Consider the following 23,975-nt stretch of genomic DNA (forward strand, 5'->3'; position numbering starts at 1 on the left):
ATGGCCGCGTCTCCTGGAGGGATCCCCGCTGAGCTGCAAGGTAAGCATCATCCGCCACCGCGCTGCCAGGGCACTGATGCCACATGGAAAGTGTCGGTACAGGGCCTGCTCGGCCCCGGTTTGCTGCGCTGGAGTTGGCGGAGCCCCTTTTGGGTTCCTCATCGGCAGTAGCTGCGGTTCAGGGGGGTCCGAGCAGGGTCTGGGGCGTGAGGGCTGCTCCTGCCCCCAAAGCTCGCATGCTTGAAGATGCTGCTCGGGCCAAAAGCATCCCCAGAGAAGAGGTTGGATCCTCAAGGACGTGTGGTTCTCCATGGCTCCCGCTGCCCGGTTTGTGGGTGCAGCCTGGTGCTGCTCTCTCCCATGGGTTTGGGGTCCCCCAGACATGCGGCTCAAGGTGCTGGACCCCCCAGGGCTCTCGGCAGCTTGGGTGAGGGCCGGAGCGAGCGGCATGGTTGTGGAAACCTGGTTTGCTTTGCATGGCGACGGGAGGTTGTGGTTCTGGTCCCGCTCCTCCAAGCGAGAGGTGTGAATCGGGAGAGCTGTGGAGGCAGCGCCGGGAGGCGATGCTCAAGGCAGGAGGCAGCAGACGGGAGCGATTCTTTCACTGGTCCGCAGCGACTGTGGGAGCGACTGGTTTGCGAACGCGGGGAGGTTGGCACACACGACCACCCGTGCATATCACGTCTGGGAGAGTTGCCAAAAAAAATGCAAAAGCAGAATACACCCTTGGCTGCACCGTGGGGAGGAAAAACTTGGGTGCCGAGTTGTTCCCCAGTGGTAAATTTGGGAAGGAAGGAAGGAAAAGAACCCAGGACCCTCTTGTTGCTCAACACCAGCTCCCAGCGAGCAAGGCAGCACGTGCAGCGTAAACCAGCGACCCCAAAGCTCTGGTCAAGGCTGCAGAAGCCAATGAGGAGGTGAATTTATCACCCGAGCGCCAAACAAGGCCCAAAGCTGGTGAAGAAGCGCGTGGCTTAGCTGAGAGATCAACCAGGGTCCCACCATCGGGTGTGGATGGAGAGGAGTTGATTCAGGCGGGGACATGGGGGACAGTGTCCCCAAGGGCAGCAGGGCACGGGGAGAGGACCCCACTTCATGGGGACATTGGTCTTTTCAGAGGGCATCACCGCCTTCCTGGGGACGAAGAAGGTTCTTCTGGTGATGAGCGTCCAGCTGCAGGTGAAATCCAAGTACGATGACTATATCTTGGTACGTGCAGAATCCGGCCTGGTTCCCGCTTTCCCGGTTTCCCCAGGCAGCCATTACACGGCTGCAGCAGGGGACGGGGTGGCTCCCGTGTCACCCCACTCCCCTGTCACACCAATGTCCCCCTGCCTAGGTGCTGACGCCCTGGCGAGCCTACGTGCTGCCGGTGATGCTGCCGGTGAGGGTAAGTGCCGGGGACCCTGCGCCGCGGTAGAGCCCCGTGGCTCCCGGGACGGCATGGCTCAGCTGCTTGGGACACCGGGGTGGGTGTCCCATGGGACAGCCGTGGAGCACCCAGGCTGCCAGGTCTGGAGAAGCCTCCAGGAGCAGGATGAGGAGGAGGATGGGGTGAATGGGAGGGCATCTGGTGAAGGCTGAGGAGCATGGCGGGGCACTGCCTGGGGTGTTGGGAAGGGTGGGAGCCGGGGGGCACCCTTGGGTGCCCCTTATCCATCAGCGCCGGGGCTGATTCGGCTCCTTTCACCCCCAGGTTCACAGCAGCTTCAGCTTCCTGGAGGTGAGGGAGATGACGGTGCGAGAGCCCAGCTTGGTGAGTGGCAACAACACCCGCGGCAAACCCAGCCCGGGCACCCACCCCACCTCATACCCACCTTCCCCCATGGCAAACCCTGGCCCGGAGCCCCCCCGCGGGGTCTGGGGGGTGTCCATGCTCCCCGTTGCACGTTGAGGGTCGCCAATGATGATCTGTGAGGGGTCCACATGGTACTTATCCCTTCAGCACCTCCAAAGAAATCCTCTTACGGCCTCGCCCGGGTATCGCCCTCGGGGCTGGAGGTGCAGGGAGGCACCCAGGGGTGCTGGGGGCGAGCGTGGGTGCCTGCGCCTCTTCCCCTCCGGCAGCCGCAGACAGCGCTTGGCCGTTGCACCTCCTGCTCAGCAGGGACAAGGTGACAAATGGCTGTTGGCTTACCCAGGCGAAGCCAAATTTAGCAAGAGGGTGTCTTAAACCCCGTTAATCCTCTTAGAGGGAGGCGTGCGCATAGGGCAGATGCGGCGGGTGGGAACCGTGGAGGAGAGGAACGGGATGCCCTGGCTTGGATGCGTCGGCCGAAACGGGGCTGCGGTCCTCGTTAACCTCTCGTCTGTCTTCTGCTCATTAAAGCATCATCAGCGACGATAACCCCAGCGTCTAAACAGGGTTTCTGCTGCTCGGCAGGCTGCGTGCTTGAGCTCTGGGAGCGAAATAAAGAGGAGCTGGGCGGAAAGCGAGGGGTGCTGAGGGTTGAAACCCCAGGATGGAGGGGGATGAGACATCTGACTGGGATATGGAAAGCCCTGGGGTTATTAATCTGCAGGCAGGGCCGGGCCCCGCTGCATCCCGCAGCCCCGGGCAGCGGCGGAAGCGCCGTCCTTGCACGATGCCAGCGGATAATTGTCATCTCGCTCCCACGCCTCAATCAGCATGTAATTAAATCAGGGAGCGTGTTGCCATGGGATTTTTTTTTTTTTTTTCTGGTAGGAACTGAAAGCTCAGAAAGCCTCAAAACCCGATTAGATAAACTCAGGGAGGAAAACTCCGTCCTCCAGCTGCGGTTGCTGCAGGCAGAGTCAAGGCTGCTCTCACCCCCGCTGCTTTCGGCTGCTTTTGCATTAGCTTAGCTCGAATTTTGGGGAGGTTTATGCCTTATTCTGGTACGCTACGATCTCTGTAACATATATTTATCTTAAACTCCTGATGCTCGCAGCCTTCCCTGTGCTCACAGTGCTCTGGCTGGGTTTATAAGCAGCGGCTGGGTGTTTGCAGTGAGGAGCTGGTGGCTGTCACCATCGTGTCTGGGGACTTGGGGACGCTGTGTGCTGCCAGCTCACTCGGGCATCTCCCATCCTTTGGACCCTGCAGGTTGTCATAGAAATGGATGCAACATCTTATGCCTTCCGGTTCATGTCCTTCGATGATTTGGAGCAAGTTGTCATCCATGTCACCATGTCACTTAAGAAGGTCTTTCCAGACTCATCCCCTGGGTAAGGGTCTTCTGCTCCTCAGGGCTGTGTAGGTACCAGAGCAACCTCTTTGCTCAGAAAAGCCCCAAGTATGGGATGGGTTCACAATAGCACCTTTTAACAGGAGAAAACCACACTGACGGAGGCCAGACTCTGCTCCCCGATCGCATCGGGAGGACTATTTCTGGCCACCCTACACACAAGGGTTGTAGCTAAGCATAAAGTGGTGGGGATGCTCTTCTCTCAGCTCACCGCCACACCACCCCTCTGGTCCTTCCCCAGGATGCTGCTCAAGAACTCCCCCCCCAACCTGTACGAGAGGATCCGACGGATCACGGACTCGCTGGAGGAAATGCTGCAGAACAGCCCCGGGCCCTGTGGTAAGCCCTTTTTTTTTTCCCCCCAGGATGGGCCAGGAGGGTTGGAGCACCCTGGGGACCATCACAGCCCAGCACCCATCAACGCTAGCTCTGCAGACAGCCCCCGCCTCTCCTGGCAGGGCACCCAGGGTGGCTTAGGTCGGGAGGAGCCCTGCTAGTGGGGTCTGCTCTCCACCAGCCCACCCCATCCCACGGGACAGGAGAAGGTCTGAAGGGACGTAGCTCCCAAGAAAGGAGCAGGACAGCTGTGGGGCAAGGATGCTCAGTGTCCACCCGTGAGGACGCGCAGCTGTGGATGCTTCCACCCACCTCATATGGCATCGCTGCAGAGCCAGGGACTTTTTCCGTAGCCTGGTTTGGAGTGGTTTGGAGTTGGATACCCCTTATCATCACGCGACGTACCTTGCCTGGTATCTACATGGATCAAGCAAAGCAAGCCGCAGTCCCCTGAGTTGTGTGATCACTTTTGGGCTGGCAGTAGACCACGCAGGATGCTTTAGTCCCTTTGAGGGTAGAAGAGAGAGCCCTCACCATCCCTTCTGAGCCCCCGGCATCCCTCTCCTGCTTCCTGCCCTCTCCAAAGGTCTCCTCCATGTTCCCATGGGAAGGTCTGCCACCAAGACTCCCTTCTCTTTGCAGGGGGGTTTTCGGAGACCTACGCTGCTTTATGTGATTACAACGGCTTTACCTTCCGCGAGGAGATCCAGTGGGTAAGCTTGTCTGTCCCATGGAGAAGAGACAACCGCAGTGTGCCGCTTGGCAGGCAGGGAAGCAGGATGCTCACGGGGCTGCTGGGGCTGGGAGCATCCCAGCGATATCCCAGAACTGGGAACTGCAGTGTTGCCTGGCTTGAGTGCTCGCTGCTCCTTTGTGGGGTGGAATCAAAGCGGAGATGGGGATGAGATGCCTCAGACCAGGTTATTTCCCAGACTGTCACATAAGGAGAGCCCCTGGAAATCTGGGACCTCGCTGGGTGTCCCTAGAAGAGAACCCTGCCGGGACCCAACCACAGCGGGACCAGCTGTCCTCCTCTTCCTCCGGGACACTGACTCCAGCCCACCTCTCCCCACACCCTTGTCCCCACCAGCCTGGGGGTGCGTTACCTTCTTCTGGCCAGTGCTGGCAGAAGGGGTCCAAGTCCCATCAAGCCATCCCACCAACTTAGGACGTGTGCCCTGCCAGCCACAGCACCAGGGGAGGTTTTAGTCTTGGGGTTTAGGCAAGGGGCTCCCCAAGGGGGGTCCCCAAGGGCTCAGCTCCCTCCAGCAGCACCGGGCACCCAAGCCCTCCCCAGGACCAGGTGCTGAGCCTGACCCATGTGTCCGTCTGTCCGGACAGGACGTGGACAACATCTACCACAGCCAGGACTGCCGAGAGTTCAACCTGCTGGACTTCAGCCACCTGGAGAGCCGGTGAGTCCCCTGGCCGTGCCACGTGCGGTGACTCGTGCCATGCCAGCGCTTGTCCCCGTCCTCCCCGTCCACGGCAAGGATGGCCCAACGCACTCCTCCGCTCGTGTTAGAAGCTTTTATCACTTTACACGCTCCAAGGACACCACATCTGCAGGCTGACACTCCCCCGCACCAAATACGATGAGCCCCATCCCATGGGGCAACAGCCCTGCGAGGCCGGGCAGCCTCCCCTGTTCATTTTTAACACTTAAATAAGCCGGCGAGCTGCTTACGGAGGTGAAAACCGAACGTCAAGGCGGCTTTTGGTAGCTCGTGGCTGTCAGGTGTTTCCCTATGCAAAGCAGCCGGTGCTGCTGCCCCTCACATGTACAAATACATATCACAGAGAGCTGTTACGGGGTTATAACCTCATAGCGGGGCCATGAGCTCTGGCTGTGCCCAGAGTCATCCTCGTGGAGCTCAGCCACATCTTCATCCCAACAAAGATGGAACAAGGCTTCAGCTGAAACTGAAGTCAAGTTTCCAGTCAAGCAAACCCATGTTTTTCTTTACGTGAGAGTTCATAATTAAAAAAACAGGTTTTGACAGAAGCATGCAAATATTTTGATTAATTTTATTTTCCCTGGGGAAATAACCTGGGGAAGCTGAGCTGTGTTTGTGGGTTGCTTTAAATTCATGGACTCCAGTCCTGCTCCATTGAATGGTGTCTTGGGGCACCCCAGGGCTGGGTATCTTGGGGCACCCATTTGGGATCAGGCTTGGCTCAGCTTGGCACCCGATTCCCTTGTCCCTGTCACCCTGCAGAGACGTGGCACTGAGCATCGCCGCCTTGTCCTTCAACCTGTGGTTCACCAAACTCTCCTGCAAGGACTTCAGGCTGGTGAGTGCTGGCGCCGCGGCGCTGGGCATGCCGGAGATGACCGGGTTTCTAGAAAGGCTTTCTTCTCTCCTGCCAGAACCAGGAGATTTCGGAGCAGCTGCTCTACATGCTCAGCAAATCGGTGACGCTGGAGGAGTTGGTGCTGGAAAACAGCGGGTTGAAAGCGTAAGCAGAGGCGTTGCAGGGCCCTGGTGTGGTGATGAGCAGGGTCTCGGCAGCCCGGTGGTGCTCCCTCCACATAAGTGGAGCAGGGGGTCCATGGACCCATGTGCCAGGGGGTGTTGGTGCCCCATCCCCTCCACAGCATGAAGCGCCCTGGGAGCAGAAACTTCCCATAGCCTGGAGGCCAGCGAACATCACCCACCCTTGGAGATGCTCTGCTCTCTCCTGCCGGCTCCTCAGATGGAGCCAGCTCTGCCACATGGGCAGGAGCTGGTGGCACATCCCCATAAGTCTATGGGGTTGGTGGCCACGTCTCCTGGAGGTGGCTGCACCTCGCTCAGATGGGTGACCCTTCTCCCCACAGTGACTTCGTGCAGAGGGTGGCCCAGGCGCTCAGCAATCATCCCGACTCTGTCCTGCACACCATCAACCTTGCTGGCAACCAGCTGGAAGACAAGGGTACCCAACTTCTGGGGCGGGATGAGTTTCCACCCATGAAAACCGATGTTCAGCTCTGGATCCCACCGGCAGCTGCCCCCTGTGCCAGAGGCTGTAACTCGGGGTGGAACGGCCACCCGCTTGTGCTGGCACGGCCGCTCAGGGCTCTCTGCTCTTTCATCAGGGATTGTAGCCTTCAGCCGGCACGTGGAGAAGAGTCCCAAGGGTCTGCAGAGCCTCAGCTTGGCCAGGACGACACTCACTGCCAAAGGTGCAGCCCAGCACCCCGCTCCCTGCCTGGGTGCCGTGGGGAGGCTGGGCATGGCAGCACTTGGGGCCAAGCTGGCACCCAAGGGGTGGCTGGAGGGGCTGCAGGGACACCCTGGAAAGGGCCTCTTCAAGGATGCGATGTCCTGCTGCCCGCTGGGGCAGTGTCCTGCTGCCCGCTGTAGGAAAGTGTCCCTTCCTCGGCTTCATGGCTCTCCCCGGTGCAGGGGACCCTTGGGCATCCATCTCTCCCCCTCTCCTTGAGCAGGGATGAGCACGTTATGCAAGGCCCTCGCAGATAACAAAGCCATCGGATCCTCCCTCCGGCACTTGGACCTCTCTGGAAACCCCAGCACCCTGGCTGGGGACGACATCAGCGTGAGTGCCCGGGCTGCGATGGGGTGACATCACCCGGGCTCGGTCCCCTGGGGTCTGCGCCCTGCCTTGCAGCACCCCAGGGATGGGGAACTCATGGCTGCAACACCTTCCTGCCTAACTGGGAGCAGCTGGGGGATGCACTGGGGACATCCCAGTGGGAGGGTGGGAGATGCCACCGTGGAGCAAGGAGGCATCCCAGGAGCGAGCGGCACGGGACTGGGTCCCTCTGTGCTGGCTTCGTCCCTGTGCTCAGCAGGAGGGAGGGTGCAGGCTGGAGCTGGGATTTCTGGGCTGCAGGGTGCTGGGTGGGGGGTGGGTCAGGGTCCTGGGCAAAGCCACTGAGCTCTCTCCGTCCACAGAACCTGCAGAGCCTCCTCCGCCAGTGCCACTCGCTCTCCTACCTCAGCCTGGCCGGCACGGACTGCCCTTTGGATGCTGTGAGTACCCACTCAGGGAGACTCGGCAGCGAGCCCCTGCCCTCAGTCCCCCTCCCAAAACTGTGCCACACTGCTGGGGGGTGCTGCCACCCCATCCTGGCTGGCACGGGGCTGCGGAGACAGGGCATGCGTGGGGCAGTGGGCAGCCAGCCCAGTGACGTCCCCCTCTGTGCCCTCTGCCATGGGCTGGTTGGGGGACTTGGGGTTCAGCAGGAGGAAGAAGGGAGCCCCAGCACGGGGCAGACCCCCTTAGCATCCCCCATAGCTCAACCCCCACCATCACCCATCCATCCCCGGGCTGTGTGAGGGGCCAAAGCACCGGCTGGGTCCTCCTTGACACGGCTCGCATCCCCACCCTGGCAGCTCTTTGGAGCCCTGGTCCACGGATGCCACACCAGCCTCGTCCATCTGGATGTCTCCAAAAACGTGTACTCCCACAAGTAAGCCCCCGGGGGGGGCGGGAAGGGGTGCGCGGTACCCGGGCAGGCGGCCGGTGCTGCGCAGTAGATGACGCCATGTTGTGCCCGTCCTTTCCAGGCGGGTAAAAACCATCTCCCCTGACATCAAGGAGTTTTTCAGCCAAGCCTGTGCCCTCAGGCACGTCTCCCTGGCGGGTACCAAGCTGCCAGCGGATGCCGTAAGGTGAGGTGGAGCTGTGAGTCCACCAAGGGGAATGGATTTGGGGTGAGCGTGGTCTGGGGGGGGACCTCGCTCGGGGCTTTGCATGTTGAGAGGGCTGGTGGGGAGGATGGATGGGGCTGTGAGAGACAGAGCTCTGGGAAGGATGTCTTTTCCAGCACCCCGCTCTCACTGCCTGGACCGTTGGGGGTGCCCCACGATGGGTGCTGGTGCCCTCGTTGCTTGCACCGATGGGTGGTTTTGACTTTTCCAGGGTGTTGCTGCAAGGGCTGGCAGACAACAGTCACATCAGTGACCTGCGCCTGGATCTTAGCAACTGCGAGGTGAGGGGCCAGCACCCATGGGTGCCGTCAGTCCAGCCAGGGGGTCCCATCGTGGCAGTCGAGGGGGCTTGTTCCCTGTGTGGGAAGGTCCGTGCCCTGTCCGCCGTGGGGCTGGGGTGACGTTCCCGACGGCAGGATCTCGTTTGCAGGGCTCGGCGCGTCCCCTTGTACTGATGTCTTGCTGTTTCTTCCAAGCTGAGATCAGCGGGGGCCCAAGTCATCCAGGATCTCATCCCCGACGCCAGCTCCATCAGCAACCTGGACTTGTCTGACAACGGTAGGTTGCTTTTTCCCCTCCTGGGAGATGATCTCCTCCATCTGTGGGTCCAGCAACCATGGGCTGTTTCACAGAGGCCAGCTCAATGCCAGCGCCTCGCGAGCTTGTAGGAGTCCCCAGGGAGGTGGGTAGGATCTGCTGCGCTTGCCTGCCTCTTGAGCGCGCCGGCTAATGCAACATTAAACTGTACTTGTTACCTGTAAAAGTCCTTCAGCAGCAGACGCTGCAGCACTACAGGCTGCGTCTCATGGGGATGAAGGCACCCAACGGCCGGCAGTGGATTCCTGCCTGAGAACTTACCACCTCATCAGGCTTGTACGGCTTTTTACCCCCCCAAAACAACCATGCCTCCGCCTTCCCTAAGGCAGGCAGTCCTTACATGTGCTATTCTCCCTCTGCTGATGTCCTTCCCAGCACGCCAGGCCTTTTCCATCACCTTCCAGCGTTGCATCCCACGGTGGGCAGCGGTGGTGGCCCTTGCCTCTCCCCTCGTTTAGAGGGAGCATCTCCAGCACGGGTTTGTGGGGTGACTTCTTCATCCCCTCCTGCCTCAGGACTTGCCAAAAATTCTCATTTCACGTCTTTCTTGGTACGAGCCTCTTCAGCTCACTGAATCCGAGGTGGTCTTGCGTTGCTAGCTCAGGGTTTGAAGCACTGAAAAGGTCTCCCTGGGCTGAAACTCTTCCCACCTCTCTGCAGGTGTTTGCAGCCTCTGCTGCTAACCGTGTCCTGCTGTGGGCGAGCAATCCTAATTATCACAAACATCACCTCTGCCAACTCTTAATTTCACCTAAAAGGCCCCAAACCTTAAAGCAGCCTTGCTAAGATCTCACAGCAGACCATGCAGCTCCCCGACAGCCTGATGGCTCTGGGAAATCTGACCTGGTTTGGAGTCCTTCAAAAACTTCTTCAGGCCACCAATGCTCCAAAAGCTCTCTCTCTCACCCAAAATCTCCAGCCAACCTTTGCCAAAATATGCTTCTCTTTTTGGCTTTCCCTTTAGAGCAGCTCTGTGCAGGAGGGACAGTCCCGTAGGTGGGTCTTGGTGCCTCTTGCCCACGGCTGGGCGAGCAGATCCCTGCCCACATCCCTCGGGGAAGGATATCACCTTGCCAAATTTCCCTGGGGATGGTGCAGCCGTGAGGATGGGAGTGCAGGCAGCTGCCTGCAAGCTGTGAGAACTCCCACCACCCTGGACAACATGGGAGGCGGGTGATGGAGGGCACATCCCTGCGGGATGGCAGAAAGCAAGCGCCGTCTCTAGCTCCGTAAGCGCTCCCCGGGGCTCAGCACAGCCTTGGCACCCCAAATAGAAGGATTCCTCAGAGCGGGTGCTCCTTCCCTGGAGTCACTCCTCGGGTACCTTGGCTCTGCACAGGTCTTTGGACTCCTTGGGGGAGCCGTGAAGAGGAGGAAGATGCTCAGGAGTTGCCCTGGGCATCTCTCCACCATCCCACGGTGGCAGTTGGTGGCTCTGCGGGTCTCCTGTGAGGGACCCCGTTGGTGCCACCTCTGTGGACTGCTTGGAGCATCCCAGTGGGCGTCTCCCATCTCTCGCAGGCTTCGACCCTGACATGGTGACGCTGGTGCTCTCCATCGGCAGAAGCAAGTCCATTAGGCATGTCTCTCTGGGGAAAAACTTCAACATCAAATCCAAGTAAGTGCAAAGCCTCAGCACCCGGGCCAGGAGTCATCCCGGCACCAGGCACCCGCCTCGGCTCTCTCTCCCCATCCAAAGGCCATAGGCAGGTCGGCAATGCCAGGCATTGCCTGCCCATCCTGCCTGCTCCAACCCAACGGGGAGCCTGGGGCAGTGGCGGGGACTGTCACCTGCTCCTGGCGCAGTCCCTAAGGGACCGCAGGCGCTGCAGGGACAGGTCACAGCCTCAGGCAAGAGCGGGAGGGAGGACAGAGCTCTGCCAGCTGCCCCCGTGGCCCCGGGGGGATGCGTGAAGGGGATGTACCGGTAACCCCCTCACACCTCTCCCGCAGGGAGGGGCTGTTGGACGTCCTGCACCGCATCGTCCAGCTCACCCAGGAGGATGACTGCGTAAGTCCGGCTTGCCCTCAACCACCCCAACCATCTCACCCATGCTCTCGGTCGCCCTCCGCCACCGCCGTGCAGCCTCCGTGCCAGGGTGCCGTCCAGCTCCCGCCCAGCACAGGCTGGGAGCAAAACCTCTCTCCTTCCCGCTGCCATTCAAATCCTTCTGCTCTTATTTTCCTCTGTCTGAAGCAGATGCTCCGACAGGGAAGCGAGAGCTGTTCCCATTCATCTGGGAAAGCGGGAGCCTGTGTCTGGCTAAAGGCACAGAGGAGATGCTTGGTGTAACCTGGCTGCAGCCCAGCTTTCCAAAAAAACCTCTTTCCTCCTGGCTGCCTGCCAGGCATCGGAGCTAAATCAAGGGTGTTGCCTAAGCACCCGTTGCCCTCCTGTTTCTTGGCGTTCAACATGACTTGGGCTCTCCAAAACCAGCACCAAGTGCCCGCAGCTGCTGCCAGCGCAGTGGCTGCCGGACGGGGATGGAGGCCATGTCTGCAAGGGTGGCACACTTCCTGACATGTGTCCTGGCCACCTCTCCCCCTCCTTGTCCCCTTTCTAGCCTCTCCAGTCCCTGTCCGTGGCCGAATCGCGCCTCAAGCTGGGAACCAACGTCCTGCTGAGCGCCCTGGGCAGTAACACCAGCCTCATCGCTCTGGACATCAGCGGCAACGCCATGGGGGACACGGGGGCCAAGATGCTGGCCAAGGCCCTGCAGATCAACACAAAGCTCAGGTAGCAGCAGGTCCACATCACCTTGTGGGTCCCCTTCCCACCTTGTGCTGGGTGGCCCTGATATGGTGGTCCTGGTTGTGATGCTGATGCCATCAAAGGAGGCTTATCATGGCTCCTGGTGACCACGGATGTGGCCCTGGACCGTTCCTGGCGCACCGTCAGATGCTGTGACCGTACCTTGCTCTCACGGCAGATATCTGGCAGTGGACATGTGAAGGACAAGAGAGCAGCTCAATCCCTGCCCCAGCACTTGCCAGCTCTTTGCCAGGCTCCTGCATAGCCCGGGATGCTGCAGCTGGACCCTTGCAGTCACTGTCCTCACCCCACGCTCTGGCATCAGTTCCTAAAATGCCATTTTTTGACCACTTTGTGCCTGCAAAGGCAAGGCAGGGGACGGGGAAGGGTCTCCCAGCCAGGGCTGTTCCTCTGGGGGACGTCTGCCTCTGCCAGCAGGATGGTGCCTGACCGTGTCCTCCCTGCCCTTCACTCCTTCCAGGCACCCACGTACTTTAGAGCTCCTTGCAAAGTCTAAGTTTAGGTTTTGAATATTGAGATTCAGATTTTTAACCCCATTTCTAGGCTTTCTGGTGCCTGGGGTCAGCCTTGGGCTCAGTCTTCCTGGCACCCGATGGGTGGGCACCCACCTCGGGGCTGCGTGAGTGCGGGCAGGGCTCACTCGTGTCCTTCTCTTTGCAGGACCGTGGTTTGGGACAGGAACAACACAACCGCCCATGGGCTCCTGGAGGTGGCTCAAGCTTTGGAGAGGTAAGGAAGGAGCCACTTGGTCCCCCTGGCTTGTTACTGCCATGGAAAAGAGCTTCTGGCACCACCAGGATGTCACCGTCCCCAGGGCCTCTTGTCCCCTTGAAGCAGCAAGTGCATCACGCAGTTGCATACAGGTCCCAAGGGAATTGGTCCACAGCGTGGGCCTTACAGCCAGCAAAACAACCTGCCACCCGTTGGGTGATGGCACCTTTGTTAGCAGCCTCAGGGTCTCCCCTGGGCTCTGCATCCCAACCCAACACAGCCCCTTGTCACCCAAGGCAGCCCCCAGCGAGCACGGGGGGGTCTGCTGGTGGTGGAGATGCGATGCTCCTCTCCTCCCTGCCCGTGAAAGATGGGTGGAAGTTGTCCACCTGCAGAACGCACCGTCAGGTCTGGTGTTCAGCCGTGCAGGTTCTCCAGAGGTCTGAAGAAAGAGGGGTGGACGGAGAGCCTGGGTGGGCCGTCGCTGCTGCCCCATGGGGGTTTGCTGTTGGCCAGAGTTTGGCCATCCCCATCTCCAAGGCTGGACCTTGGGGCAATGTCCAGGCTGCCGTTGGGTGGGCTCTGGGCCGATGTTATGTCCGTGGGGAAATGTACGGTGGGGATGGGCCTCGCAAGGCTGACGAGGGGTCTGGCAGCACCCGCTCATCCCCACGCTGCCTCGCAGGAATTACACCCTCAAGTCCATGCCCTTGCCGATGAGCGATGTGGCGCAGGCGTACCGCAGCAACCCGGAGAAAACGGAGGAGGCGGTGCACAAGGTGGGGGGGACGCAGGCTGGGGAGCACGTGGGGCTGGGTGCCACCAACACCGGTAGCTCATGGCCTTTCGCCTGCTGCAGCTCCAGTCCTGCCTGACGAGGAACCAGCTGCGGCACACGCTGCCCGCGCAGACCTTCCGGCTGCAGCAGGGCATCCTCACCACCTCTTCCGAACAGGTTTGCCGGCCAGATTGCTGCATGGGGCTGCCCTCCCCTGCCCCAAACAACCCTGGCTAGCTCTTGTGAGCTCTTGCAAGCAGCACAAACCCCTTTTCACCTTTTCTGAGCGGCGGGCTGAGAGTGGGGCCAGGCAGAAAAGATTCTCTCCAAGGAGCCCTCCTGGTTGCATCCATGCGTTTCATGCATATGCAACACTGGGATATCTCGCTGCTACGCTACCCCACGCAGCGTGTTCCCAGCTCCCTGTGCATGCTCGCAAGCAAATCCCCGTCATGTGGCATCCCTGATTACTAGGCAGGGATGCTCTGGGGGCTGTAACCTGCCTGTGCTCCGGCTTGCCCCATCGGGCAGTGCCAGCACATCCTTCTCCTGGAAAGTCACGGCAAGGAGGGGAACTGGCAGTGCTGCTCCGGCGTCGGTGCGTGATGCAGCCTCTCCGCGCTCCAGATGGTGAATGAGATCTGCCTGAGCGTGCAGAAGCATGTCGACATCCTCAGCGCCTGCCCGGGCAGGGAGACGGAGGCGGACATCCTCTGCGCGGAGGAAGCCATCAGGAATGCCAACCTCTCCGTCAGCGTGAGTCCATCGCATGGGGAAATCCCTCAACTCGCCCGGCTTCAATTCAGGATCGAAGCGGGTTATTGATTAGTTAATGACATAACTAACCAGCAGTCAGGGAACACCGGAATCGTCAGTGCAACCAATGCACACCACTGAGCTCTTGCGAAATGTTAAAGAACAGCTGCGTATTTCTGAATCCCCTTCTAGAACAAGTCCCAAAATATTCTTAATCCCCCCCCCCATCCACACAGGTGTGTGCATACACCCTGGGAACTGGGGGTTACAAGCGCACCCCCTCTTCAGCAAGGGCACCTTGCCATTCGTGCCCTCCTCCTTCTTCGGGGAGGTGGGTGCTCCAGATTTGGGCACACCCTGCAACCCACGGATGCCCACACTGGTGAGGAGCACTCCCCCCATCCCTCCTTGGGACACCCCCATCCCACCCCGACTGGATGCAGCCCAGCGATGAGGATGCTCCATCAGCCCATGATGAAGGCCACCACGTTGGCTGAGCCGCTCCTGGCACTGACAGCCCTGGTTTGATCCTCCTGGTTCCGCTTCTCTCTCCCCATCGCACCTTTTCCTTCTCCTCCTCTACTTCTCTTCAAACCATCACCTTTTCCTTTTTCCCAACTTTCTTGGCACCCCGCTGCGTATTAATCCGGTGGAGATAGGATTTAAGAGGACAATGCCGATGGTGGAAAGGTGGTGAAAGGGACAGGAAAGGATCTCCACTGATGTGGGCAGCAGCATCCTGGGTGCAGAGCGGGAAGGAGGGTCGGTGGGTGGTGGGGAGCAGTTGAGGATCCAGCTGGGAGGACACGGGGACCGCGAAGGGCCAGGATGCCCAACCCTGGCCCAGCAAAGCCAGAAGGTCACCGGGTCCCCCCCAGCTGACGCTGGCAATGCTCTTCCACGGGGCAGCCACGGATGCACTGCTGAGCGTGGAAGGGTGGAAAGCAAGGATGAGGCGCCACGGAATGATCCACATTGTCTCTCTTCCCATGGCAGATCCTGCCGCTTTTGTACGAAGCGGGAAACACCCCGTACCAGAACAGCAAGCTGCAGCACAAGCTGGAGTGTCTCACGGAGGAAGCGTCGCAGACCTGCGGCCGGGAGATCCAGGTGGGCACCCGTGGGGAGCTGCCGGCAACATGGGATGCTCATCAGCATCGGCCCGAGGATGAGGGACATGATGTCTCCTGGAAACCACGTGAATCCTGATAGAAAAGACACCAAAACCTCCCCTTTCCTCCCCAAACTTCAGGCGATCATGCAGGCAGCGCTGGACACGGCGCACAGCCTCTGCCCGGCCGTGGTGCAGAAGAGCGGGGTCAGGGACCAGCTGGTCAACGCCATGTCGGAGCGGATCTACCTCCAGGACCACCTCAACCTCAGCGCCGTCCTGGACCAGATGATCACCGATGTCTTCAGCAAGCTGAAGTGGGTGACGTCCCGTTCTTCCTTCTCGCTCGGCAGCGGGCTCTCGCTCACGGGGCCGGATGGGGATTCTGGGGGCTCCCTACCAACTGCTCCCCTCCCCACGTGGTGGTGGTGTGCTGGGTCTTGCTGCTGCGTTTTCCCAGCTGTGGCTTTGCTTCCCATTCAGAGCCAGTTCGGATGTGTCCACAGGGAGCTGGGAAGTCCCATAGGGTGACATTCCTGCAGGCACATCCCCGTGGCTGGCAGAGGGGAGCCCCAAGCATCGATGGGGGGGAAGCGCTTGGCATTCTCCATCCTAGCCAGTTCCTGCTCCAGCAGCACGCACCCAGCGAACCGGAGCCCAGGGCATGTCCTGGGTGCCCCTCTGGGTGCCACGGCCGAGCATCCATCTCCCCAGCAAGGCTCTCCCTGCGGGGGCTGGCCCCAGAGCTTGCAGGGGCTGTGGCCCTGACACCCCTCTCTCCACTCCCAGTGAAATCAAGCTGTCCGTCACAGCCGCCGTGGCCGACTGCATCGTGGATGCCGTGCTGGGAGACCTGACCGTCGCCCAGTGCAAGCTGGTGAGTGCCGGGGGTGCCAGCCCCTGCGGAATGGGGATGTGGGATGGGGGTCCGGGTACCCCAGCATTGCCCAGGCACCAGCCAACGCCCTGACCATGGATTTGCTGTCTGGGAAGGAGGACAATTCCCACCCAGGCTGGTTTTCCTCCCAGGTAATCCTCTCCTGGAGCAGTCGCTGCAGCATTAATGTCCTGAGCGAATTCCGGGAGCTGCTGTGTGGTGGGGGGTGCCGGGGTGAAGCCGGGCACCGGCCGCTTGTGCACCGGGGCAGGCGTGGGGCAGCTGCGCTGGGGCCGGCAGCCGGCTAATCAGGCCTAAATCCGCTCGCAAATCCCGGGTAGGGAGTGGAGCAGCACGGAGCACGCAGGGCGGCCGGGCGTGCTTCAGCCCCTGGGATACTTTAAGCGCTTCCTAATGGTTTTAGGCAGAGAGCCTCCCCAAGCAGGGTCTCGACCTCCCGGTGCTGCTGCCAGAGCCGGCTGAGGATGATGCCGCCGCGCTGGCGAGGGGCAGGAATCCTCCGGACCTCGCCGTGGAGGAGGTAGGGTCTGACCCTGCTGCCGCCGCGTGAAGCCCGCGTTATAACTGCCTTTTATCCGCCTTACCGGATGATGCCGGGCTTAACGCCGCAGCCTCTCCGGGCGCACGCACCCCCGGCACCCCCCCAAGGGCAGCGCTAAGGCAATTAGTGCTGGGAAATGGGACCGTTAGCCTGCCTGGCCGTGCTGCCTGCCCTGCCGGCACCGGGAGCATGTCCTTGCCGTGGCCCGGGCTGGCCCTGGCTGCACGTGGTCCCTCTGGCTGGCCATTGCTTCGGGACTGGGGGTCCAGCGCAGCGTGGGGTCCCAGCCGGGAAAGCATCCGATCCGGCATCGGGGGTGGTTTTGGTGCCGGATCAAGATGAGGGGCTGGGGGCGATGGAGGGTTTGCACCCATCAGCGGGCGAAGCCTGGCTGGCTCTGGCTGCCACGGGATGCTGCTCGCCGCGGCCGGCTTGTCAACGCCAAAGCCACCGCCATCCCTCTCTCCCTGCAGTACAAGATGGCCCTGCGGAGGAAAAACAAGCATTTCAGGAGCATTCGGCCCACGCCAACTGTGAGAAGTAAGGTCATGGCGCGGCTTTCCCTTTGCCACGGCTCGGTGTGTGCCATGCCGTCTTTGCCGGGGCGTGGCAGGAGTTGGGGGGCTCGCCGCAGCGATGTGGGGGGCTGCTGGGCAGAGCCATCCGCGATGGTGCTACAGGCTGCGGGCAGAGCCTGGCAGGGATCTGGCCCCTGCGGAGAGCTCTTTCCGGTGCCGTGGCACGGGTCTGCAGGCAAAGCTCACCTTGAGCTTACTCTCGTGCTGTTTTTGGGGGGACTGGCTGGCTCAGCCCCCACCAGTAGCTGGGTAAATGCCCTAAGCTCCCTCCCCACATAGCCAGGCAGGGGTGGGAGGTTGGTCCATGACTCCGGATGCCGTGGCATCTCCCCCCACCATCCCAGGGACCACCCTGGGCACGAGCATCACCAACCCACCCCCTGCCCCAGGGACCTGGCACAGGGGAGGAGACGTTGCCCACGGGTGGTCCTGAGCTGCCCCAGGCTTCTCGGCTGCCGGTGTTGCCCCACTGCGCCCTGCGTGCCGGCTTTGGGGGGGGGGGGCAGGATCCTGGGGGGCCGGGGGCAATGAGCAGCTGATGGGCGACTTCTGCTTTTCGGGGCTTTGGCTGTGATGCGTATTCGGCTTTGGCTGAAGCAGAACTCATGCCGGACCTCAGCGCCTGGCACCCAGGTGTCCCCAGGGGACCCCCGATGTCCCCAAGCCCAGCAGCATCCTGACCCCCATCCAGCGGGTAACCGGGCTGGGGGGGTGGCGGTGAGGAGCTGTCTGCAGAGCGAAGCCGGTTGTGTTTGAGGGTGCCGCTCGCCGGGCCAGCGCTGGCAGAGTTTGTGCCATACCGCCGCTGCTGGCTGCGAGGGTCAGCTCGGTCCCTGCCGCAGCATCCCCCCCGCACCCCCCCATACACCAAACCTCCGGGGACCATTGCAGGCTCCGGCTACGCCGCAAAGCCGCTGCCTCGGGGGGCCGCCGCGCAAGCTCTCGGTGGGCACGGCCGCGCTCCCCTCCCCGCGGCGTGGCACGGCACAAGCCAGCGCCCCGCCAACCCTCGGCGCGTGGGCGAAGGCGATGGCGGCGACGATGGGGAGGCCTGGCGAGGCCGGGTGCCAACCGGGGCCCTCTCACCCCTCGTAGGTGTCTCGGAGCTGGAGCCGGTGGCGGATAAGGACGCCAGCGGACTCCGAGCTCACCGGGCGCCGCCGTCACTCAGCCCCGCCGCGCCGCCGGCACGCCCTGCCTCCACAAAGGATGCTGAGCCTGCGAGCTGCTCGCTCCCCTCCACGCAGCCTGCCACCGCCACCACCGCCGGATCCCTTATGGACCTGCCGACCGCCGGCGAGAAGCTGGAGCATTGCACCAAAGCCAGGCCCCGGCCCAACCGCCGGCACAAGCAACCGCCCAGCAAGCCGAATGTAAGGGGGTGTGGGGGTGGTGGGCAAGGGGTAGGGGGGTGGATTTGGGGGGGGGGGGTGTCCCTTTTTTTTTTATTTTACAGTTGGGTGAATTATCGCAGTCGGGGTTTGTCGCGAGGCAGGAAAATGAGATGCGCGGAGCCGCGGCTGGTTTATTATCCCGCATTTCAGCTGCTGCCGGAGCCTCCTCCTCGGAGGGGGGCAGCCCGAAAGGATGGGCAGGGGGGCTGGGGGGGGCCAGGGAAATCATCCATCCCCTTTCCTGCTGCCCGCTGGGAGATGCGGAGCGGTGAGAGCCGGCAGAGAGGCAGGGGGGAACGAAAAAACCCGCAGAGTTTGGGTGCAGAGGGCTGGCGCGTTTGGCAATGGCTCCGGCTGCTTCTCTCCTCCTGCGCCCAATTTGCTCCCCCCCATCCAAAACCCCTTGGCCCTGAAGCGCCGGTGGCCGCCACGGCTCCCAGTGATGCTGGTGGGGATCTGCCGGCTGCGGCAGGGTGGGTATCGCCCCCCCACCCACCCAAAGGGTGAGCACTTGGGGATATCCTGCCTTCGCAGCCCCCTTCCCAAAGGAAAAGTAACTTTTGGGTGCAGTTAGCGGAAAGTCTGGCTCCATCGCCGTCCCCAGGGCTGGATCCTCCCGGCATCACCTCGTCCCCACGCCACCGTGATGCAGCTGGATCCTTCCACCAGCCCAAAAGTCCTGGCTTGCATGGCTGTGGCGATGCTTGCCCTCGGACCGTGGTGGGACCAGCGCTGCCGTGGGGCCGGAGGAGAGCCCGGAGCGGTTTCCCGCAGGCAGGGCGGATGCTGGAGGCTGGCAGGGGCCAGGCAGGGCCTGGGGGCCGTCACCCTGGCACATCTCTAGGCAGCGGGATTGGCATGCTCGGCACCCGGCGTTGGCCAAGCCTTGAGCGAGGATGGGCTTTGATGGATGTGATGTGACAGGGAGAACAGATCTCGGATGGCTGGAACGGCTCCTGAGCGGCATCAATCCAGCCGTAATGAAAAGTCGTTATGGATTGAAATGCCATCGATGGGGAAGCGCCTCCCTTTCAGCGCCACCAATGCTGTCCCACGTGTCGGGGCGAGGAAGGTGCCATGGAGGAAGGCTTGGCCATGGCATGGACTGCTTTGCCGTGGGGATGGAGTGGGTGGCCTTCGTGCAGGCTGTGGTGGCATTCCAAGGTTGGACTTGAGGATAACCATCAGCCCGAAGGGTGCAGATGTGGGTCCACTCAGGAAACCCGCTCCATCACCCACCAGGAGTGTGGGTGTCTCTTCCTTGGGGCTCAGACGGAGGAAGCATCCCTGCCAAAGGCTTCTCCCACAGGGACAGTGGGGTCGGAGACCCGGCCCAGCTCTAGGATTTGTCATGGTGTGTCACCAAGGAGGGTCAGAGGCACCTGAGCGTGTATGGATGCCGTACCCCAGCCACCGTGCTGGGGAGCCACCAGCACCCCAGACGTGGCACCCAGCAGGGTGCAGGCAGCCGAGCTGCCCTGCCTGCGCCGGCAGAGCGAGGGGCTGGCAGGAGCCCAGGGTGGGCTGGAGCTCCCGATGCCCCAGGGATACGGCAGGATCAGAGCTGGGATGCAGCTGATAACACCACGGTCTGACTTTTGTGCTGGATGCACAGCGAGATGGAGGTTGCTAGCACCCATCCTGCACAGGCACCCACTTGTAGGTGCAGAAGCACGGGTGGCACATGTTTGTGCGGGGGGGTGTATCTTTGCCCCGGGCCGGGCTGATGGCCACGCTTGTTTGCAGGTGCAGCCCGTGGCCTGTGAGAACAGCGAGGACAGGAGCATCACCCGCGTGGACGAGGGGCTGGAGGACTTCTTTGCCAAGAGGCTCATCCCAGAGGAGCTGCCGTAAGCCCAGGGGGATGCCCGGGGTCCCCCACAGGCACCCAGCCCCAGGATTTCACCTACCCTGCAAACGCTGCTGGTCCCAGTGCCGGAGGGATGCTGGGGAAAACATCCCTTCTTGCGACAGGGACCCAGCTTGTGCATCTCCCCGGGGCATCGCCAAGGGCGAGGCTGGTGGTGGTGGGAGAAGGCTGGGATGCAGCTACAGGGTGCAGGATGCGGCCAGCACCCCGCTCCCACCAGCCTGGGGAGGGGCTGTGGGGCCTGTCCCATAGCGGGGAGGCAATGGGGCAGCACCCATAGGATCCCATGCTGGGAACAGGTACCGTTGCTGGGACAGCATCATCTCGGGGCGGGGGAGAAATGATCCCTAGCCCCTCGGCAGAGCTCTGGGTTCACCTTTTCCAATGCTTCATCTCTCCCCAGCCCCACGGCTCCGGAGACCTGCCCTGGATCAGCCCCTCTGGCCCCCTCCGGCTCCCGCACCCTCAAGAAGAAAATCGGGAATTTTTTTGCCTTCAAGAAACCCAAATCCAGCCGGGGCTCGAGGTGTGAGAAGGAGCCCGAGGGTGGCCCCGCCGCCCCCAGGAGCAGGCGCTCGATGCTCAGTGACATTTTACGGGCCCCCAGCAAGGCGGGCGAGGCGGGCAAGCCGCTGAGTAAATCGGAGGAGGGGGGGCTCGCTGCCGAGCCCCGGGCAGAGCCCGAGCACTGCCAGACCCCTGACTCTGCCCGCAGAATCCGGCCCAAGTACTCACGGGAAGGCAAATCCCAGTCGCTCATATTGCTGTCCGGGGAGGATGAGGATGCGCTGGGGGTCAGGCATGACAAGGTAAGCACTGTCACCGTCACTGAGCCACTGCTGACCCTGCTCTTCAGCTCACCCGGTGGGTACTGCTCCCACCCAAGGGTGCTGGTGGGGGGGTCAGCTGGGCACCGCAGGGGGATGTGGGGGCACCGCAGGGGGATGTGGGGACACCGAAGCGATGGCTGGGGAAATCCCTGCTGGGTTGTGGCCGTGCCTTCATCTCCTGGGGGCACGGCTGGGGTTAGGGACCTGGGTGCCCTGTAGGCAGGCAGGGGGGTGCTGTGGGTGCTGCGCTGGGTGCCGTGTCCACGGCAGGGCTGTGTCTGTCCCGCAGAAGAGGCACCTGGAGAAGAGCGAGGGGGAGCTGCCCGGCTCCTTTGAGCAGCGCGTGCAGGTCATGCTCCACCGCATCGGCGTCACCAAGGGCCCGGCTGCCGAGGGCAAGAAGCAGCAGGTGGGGAGCGGCTCCGCTTTCAGGACAGATCCTGCACCCAACGTGGGGGTAGAGGTGGTGGTCCATGGGATGGGGGTACCCTGGCCAGGACCAGCAGCACCCGGCTCTGTGCCGCCACTGCTCATGGCCTCTGTCCTGTCACCTAACCCTCTGTATGGGGACCCATATATGGGCTCCTATACATGCATGGTGTCTGTCTGTCCCTTCTTCCCTGGCATGCACCCATACCCTGCAGCCACCCCAGAGGCCAGCAGCACCCTGTCCTCTGCCACCCATTGTCCTTGAGGGAGCTGCCACCCTGACCCGCCCCCCCCTTACCAGGTTTCTTTCCTCTCGCAGAGCAAAGACAGCGAGATCAAGAAAGCCGGCTCAGACGGTGAGGGGCTGCATCCCCACCCTGATCCCCCCACAGCTGGGCACCCATGGGGTGGGCACGGGCAGGCACCCTGGGGCTCCCAGCTGCAGGTCCCACCACATCCCCCCCTTGCCGGGTGCTGGTGGCACGGGGTAGACCCCAGCTCGCTGATGCTGGCCGGTGACTTGTGCTTGCAGGGGACATCGTGGACAGCTCTGCAGACTCCCCCCCCTCCCTGAAGGCCCGCACGCACTCCATGTCCACAGGTGGGTCACCAGTGGGTGCCGGGGGGGGGGTCACACTGGCCCCCAGGGCAGAGGGCTCTGTCCCCTCCGCTAGCACCAAGCAGCACTATGTGGGGACTGGTGCCAACGGGGACATGTGGGCGTGGGCACCCAGGCAGGGTCCTTCCCTCCGGAGGGTCCCCTACACCCATGGGTGCCCAACACCCCTGGGTGCCCAACCCTGGCGATGGCGGATGGAAACCCTTGCCTGATCCCCGGGGTGGCTGCAGGCTGGTTCCCAGCACCAAGAGCCATCCCCTGAGGCCGTTACTGCCTGGCACCCACAGCTCTGTCCTGCCCTCCCCACAGACGCACCCTTCCGCAGCTCGGCCGCCGCGATGGAGCCCAGCGCCGGCGTGGCGGAGCCCCGGCCAGCCTGGAAAGCCCTGGGGAGGCAGCTGCCCGCCGAGCCGCAGGGCACCAGCTCCGACCAGCCCCGGCGCTCCTTCATCCTGGCTGAGCCCAGCTGGCTGCCGGAGCCCGGGGGTCGGGAGGGTTGGAGCAGCAGCCTGCCACGGCCGGGAAGGAGTGTGCCGACAGCGCTGCCGCGGAGGGTCAGCCATGGTGGGGAGGTGGGTGCTGGCAGCCCCCTGCCCACAGCACCCAACACTGAAGGTAAGGATGCGTGAGCTGCCAACGGGGTCCCCCATCCCGCTGCTGGCGTGTTCCCGGAGCCCCTTGGGAATGGAGGGCAGCAGGGATCCAAGCACCCAGCACTGGGTGCTGATGGGGGACTGCCAGAAGGTCAGGGTGCTGCAGGCTCCCCCCTTGACAGCACCTCCCTGCTGCTTTTCCAGACAACCGGCTGACACCGTGGCTGGCAGCACCGCGGGGAACCGGCCGCCGAGCTGTGTCCGTCCACGAGGAGCAGCTCAGGGAGCCCGAGTGCCCGGCGGAGCTGGGAGGTAAGTGAGGGCTGGAGTGGGACCCCCAAACCCCCCTTGCATCCCACGCCAGAGGAGGCAGGCGGTGGCACGGTGGCATCCCATGTGCCTTGTGGTGCTGCCTGTCTCAGCTGGTGGGTGGCTGCCCGTGGTGCTGGGGTGATGGATGATGGCATCACCACACTGGGAAGATCCTGGGGGGGAGAATTGGCATTGGGATCAGCTCCAGCAGCAGCCAGGCTGCCTGGGATCACAGGCAGAAAGTGGGCAGGAACCAGGCGGTTGCGCCCCACCGTAACACGGGGCTGGGTTGTGTTTCCCCCAGCGGGCACCGTCCCCCCGCGCCTGCGGCGGTCGCCCGTGTTCAAACGGAGGACCAAGCACGACTCCCTCCCGGAGCCGGAGGGCAAGCCCAGACCATCCTCGGATGCTGCAGGTGAGAGGCGATGCTCCCCTCCCTTGCACCCCGCTAACGTGGGTGTTGGCGTATGGATGGTCCGTCCCCTCCACGCTCACGCCAGCACCCGTGACCTCTCTAGGTGCCACGCTGCAGGACTGGCCCCGTGCCGGGCTGGAGGAGCCGCAAACTGGAGCGGGCACGGAAGGCGAGCGACCGCAAGCCCTGGCACAAACTGTTGCGAACGCACAAGATTCAGCAGCCGTAGACCAAAGACGCCCGGTGCCGGGCCGGGGGGAGCCAGCCCTGGGACAGTGAAGCCCCTGCATGCCGCTGCACTGTTCCCAATAAAACCCTGCAAGCAAGCGCGCGGTGCCGGGGTGATTGGCAGCTGGGGTGCGGAGAGCAGAGACGGGGCGCAGGTCTGCTCCGTACCGGGCTGGCGTGGATGCGGCCACAGGGCCGGCTAACGACGGCATCACCCACCTTTCGCTGCGGGGACGGCCAGGCCACCAGCATCGCCCGGGAGAGCAGGGATGCCCAGGGACTGTGCCGGAGCCCTCAGGATGCACCGAGTGACATCGGCTTCCTCGGATGGCCCCTGCC

The 23,975-nt window shown here is 62.4% G+C and overlaps 1 protein-coding gene across 1 annotated transcript; it reads left to right on the forward strand.

Moving 5' to 3' along the window:
- On the forward strand, window positions 1-23,687 carry CARMIL2 (capping protein regulator and myosin 1 linker 2). The gene is given in 41 exon segments (XM_059825026.1): window positions 1-40; window positions 1,118-1,209; window positions 1,340-1,390; window positions 1,697-1,756; window positions 3,068-3,189; window positions 3,451-3,548; window positions 4,188-4,258; window positions 4,887-4,960; window positions 5,765-5,840; window positions 5,917-6,005; window positions 6,367-6,461; window positions 6,625-6,711; window positions 6,976-7,085; window positions 7,445-7,522; window positions 7,886-7,962; window positions 8,060-8,164; window positions 8,415-8,484; window positions 8,680-8,761; window positions 10,322-10,418; window positions 10,754-10,811; window positions 11,365-11,537; window positions 12,234-12,302; window positions 12,970-13,063; window positions 13,144-13,239; window positions 13,690-13,818; window positions 14,815-14,928; window positions 15,071-15,246; window positions 15,719-15,806; window positions 16,231-16,347; window positions 16,842-16,916; window positions 17,820-17,924; window positions 17,927-18,319; window positions 20,087-20,190; window positions 20,614-21,019; window positions 21,330-21,449; window positions 21,789-21,825; window positions 22,002-22,070; window positions 22,398-22,703; window positions 22,886-22,993; window positions 23,298-23,408; window positions 23,512-23,687. Coding segments are annotated over 41 exon segments (4,698 nt in total).
- The last annotated feature ends 288 nt before the right edge of the window (window positions 23,688-23,975 follow it).

Source organism: Gavia stellata, chromosome 15, assembly GCF_030936135.1.
Source record: "Gavia stellata isolate bGavSte3 chromosome 15, bGavSte3.hap2, whole genome shotgun sequence".
Taxonomy (NCBI): domain Eukaryota; kingdom Metazoa; phylum Chordata; class Aves; order Gaviiformes; family Gaviidae; genus Gavia; species Gavia stellata.